This window comes from Macrobrachium rosenbergii, chromosome 46, assembly GCF_040412425.1.
Source record: "Macrobrachium rosenbergii isolate ZJJX-2024 chromosome 46, ASM4041242v1, whole genome shotgun sequence".
Classification (NCBI taxonomy): domain Eukaryota; kingdom Metazoa; phylum Arthropoda; class Malacostraca; order Decapoda; family Palaemonidae; genus Macrobrachium; species Macrobrachium rosenbergii.
In genome coordinates, this window is record NC_089786.1 from 4,602,501 (window position 1) to 4,605,783 (window position 3,283).

General features: G+C 38.0%; 1 protein-coding gene across 1 annotated transcript in view; it reads right to left on the reverse strand.

Annotated features, from left to right (window-relative positions):
- LOC136830108 (uncharacterized) overlaps positions 1–2,821 on the reverse strand; it is a 48,581-nt gene extending 45,760 nt beyond the window's left edge. Inside the window, exon 1 of the mRNA XM_067089301.1 lies at positions 2,723–2,821. Within this exon, the coding sequence (XP_066945402.1) occupies positions 2,723–2,821 (99 nt within the window). The remainder of the gene's footprint in view (positions 1–2,722) is intronic.
- Between the last annotated feature and the right edge of the window lie 462 nt (positions 2,822–3,283).

Here is a 3,283-nt window from a genome sequence, read left to right on the forward strand (position 1 = left end):
TGTTGTGAGAAGAGTTACCGATATGCGGCACTGGACACACATACCTTTTCCGTTTTGGATTGTGAGGAAAACCAGTTTTTAGCGGCTTAACTTGGAAACCGACATGAGAAACAGCTTCAATTTTAACTGGAATTCTCGCTGCATCCTGGGCTTGAAGAAGCTTGTTGATTTTGCCCAATATTCCGGTCTCAAGTGTTCAAAAGTTTAAGCCAAGATGCAGTGCGTTTCTGTCCTAATGCTATTTTCTTGCATCCTGATATATTTCTATATTTATTAATCTATTTTTTCTTTCTAATAAGTGGGATCTCTTCTTTCTGTATTTCTCTTTACCTCCTCTTATTTCCTAACGAACACCATATTCTTTGGAAACTTGAACTTCAAGCCAATGGCCCCTGTGGGCTTGTCCCTATGAATAGGGTTCATCTTCTGAATAATAATAGTAATTAATAACTTGATAGGAAACCAACATACATGGGAACTTGAAGTTTTCATGCAGTTTTATTCCCTTTTTGTCACTGTGATTCCTTTGGTGTTGCAGTAATGGAAATTCTTATTATTTTGTAGCAGTAAGTAAAGCCGTTTCAGTTCTTAATTCCCGAGGGCTTTCCAACACTTTGACCTAAAGACTTAGGACTTAGTCATAAAGTCTCTCATGCTGGTTCTATCAATGCACAATAGAAGCAGTTACAAAAAACTTTGCAGCAGTAATTCTTAGGAGGATTCTCTGCTTTCTATCAAAGCTTACCATTCTCATGGCCTTGTTTGTTAGTAAATATCGGCAGTAATTATATGATACTTAGGTACTGTGGTTCTTAGGTATTGCACGTAACATTGTGTGCATACATATTTTAAAGAGAGAGAGAGAGAGAGAGAGAGAGAGAGAGAGAGAGAGAGAGAGAGAGAGAGAGAGAAAGATAACTTATAAATGATTACGGTTAAAGTTTGTTAATATTGACTGCAGTCCTGATACCGTCTCACCACGTGATTTAGTCTTTGGTTCATTGCATTTTGCTATAAATCAATATAGCGTGTTATTCAGGACATTCAAATTTTGATTAGAAAACCATTTACGCAGTGCATGGTCGCTTCAGGATTTGTGTGCAGGGCCACTCTACGTAGCCATTCGAGTAATTGCCTAGATTATTAGTTGCTTCACAGTTCTCCTAGAGATTGTGAACGGAACAGCCAGTAATTTTAATCATCCAGCTTTCTAAATGATCACTATAGAATTTGTTTCATTTCTTTTGTGTTCCCCACTTCGGTGATCATTCTCTATTCAAACAACGGAGTTTTATTTACTTCACAGGAATAATTGACAGGAAATACAGATCAGACCCATATTTACATTACTCAATGACCAGTTTTATTTAGAGTATATTTTTGAATTACTTTTTTTAAATAGAGGTGCATTTTTTGTGATGGTATGAACCTTGGACACATGTAATATGCATACATACAAACATACATACATACATACATACAAACATATATATTTATATATATACACTCTTACATACACATATATATGTATGTATATTATTTTTTACACAGGTTTGTAATTACGCATTTTTGTGGTTAAAATGGTTCACATTTCGATGTATAGTATAATGATAACGATTTTTGTCTGTCAAAACGAAATTTGTGAAAACGAAATTTGTAAAAAATTAACATTATTATAATCTTTGTTTCACCTTTATCCATCAAATTCATATGCTGATAAATGTGGTAAAAATGATCCGGTTATGTATATTGCTTATTTAAGGTTAGGTCTCTCTATTTTAGCTAAGCCACTTTGCTTATCTTACAGAATATTTTTTAGACCAATTTGTTAATAATTTCCGTCATGTAAATCGAGACTCATAGGGGAGCGAGAGTGCAGTGGTTTATTTTGCCTTTTAATTTAATTATACAGCCAGAAGTTCAATTTTCATCGAAACGAAAAATGTAGAAATAATTTTCAATGTATTTGTTTGATTCTTGATAACTGTATCTTAAAACTGTGACTTTTCTTCAGGTAGACAACCTTGGGAGTCAGGCCGCTACAAGATCTGACGTCGATTCGAAAAATAATTGCACTGGAGACCGTCGACTGGAAGAATATGGCCATGGATTTCACTTTATTAAGGTATATTTACAATTTTTTGTGTACTATGAACGTGTTTCACAAATGTGTGTGATCTTTGTAGGTTTGATTTAAAGAGGAATGCTCTCTGTGATTTGCAGGTATTTGTATATCAAGATCATTAGGGAATTACGTAAAATCTGTTGCAATTCGTTTCATAGTGGTTCGGATAAAAGAAAAATGTCGCGCCATAAATATACTGCTTCATGTGAAATGTGTGAATGTACATTAGAGCATCTTTGACCGTAAGAAAGTGACTGGCTTATATTATCTTTTTCCAACGGCTAAGCTCATATTTGAATATATATACATATATATGTATTATATAAAAAAAAAGGGTAGAGAAGTGGGAATGATTTAAAAAGCGAAGAAAAAACCAAGGCATTTCCAGAATAGCTCATTATCCCACTTCAGAACAACGGTGTGCTGGAAGAGCTTAGCATTAAGGAACAAACGGGCTGGAAATATGATGGGATGAAGCTCTCGTTTGCGGATTAAAGGAGGAGAATCTAAAAGATGGAGATTAAAGTTGGAATGTTACAGAATTATATTTTGATATTTCAGCCGGATGCAGGACTCAGACTTCACTGAGGTTATTACGGGGGTGAGGGCAGGAGGAGGAGGAGGAAGAGGAGCAGGAGGAGGAGGAGGAGGAGAAAGAGGGACTGGACTGGAAGGCGCGAGGAAAGGGGGCGGCATTCCAAAGTTAAACCGTACGTTAAGAAGCCGATGAAATATTATACGGAGGCACGGTTGCCTAACGATTCCAGGAGGAGGAGGAATGAGACCTCCCGATACGTTAGATAGCCGGCGTAAAATCAACAGCACCGTGTTGAGAGCGTTTCAGAAGTTAGGGGAGAGTGGTGGAGGAGGAGGAGGAGGAGGAGGAGGAGAAGAAGGGGGAGGAGGGGTCAGAAGTTGGGGGTGATGGGAAGTGGCGGGGGAATCATTTTCCCTTAGGGGTGGGTAGAAGGTATAAGAGGGAGCTTTAGGCTAGGGAAGTGGTAAGGGGAAAGTTGTGGGGAAAGGGGGAAGGGGAAGGGGCGTTCGGGGGGCTAAGTTCATTTTCCAAACAATATGCAGCAAGACTTGGAAAGATAGGCAAACACACTACGAATGGATGTGCTTGGGGTGCATGTAGCGCTCGTTTCCGAGAAAGTG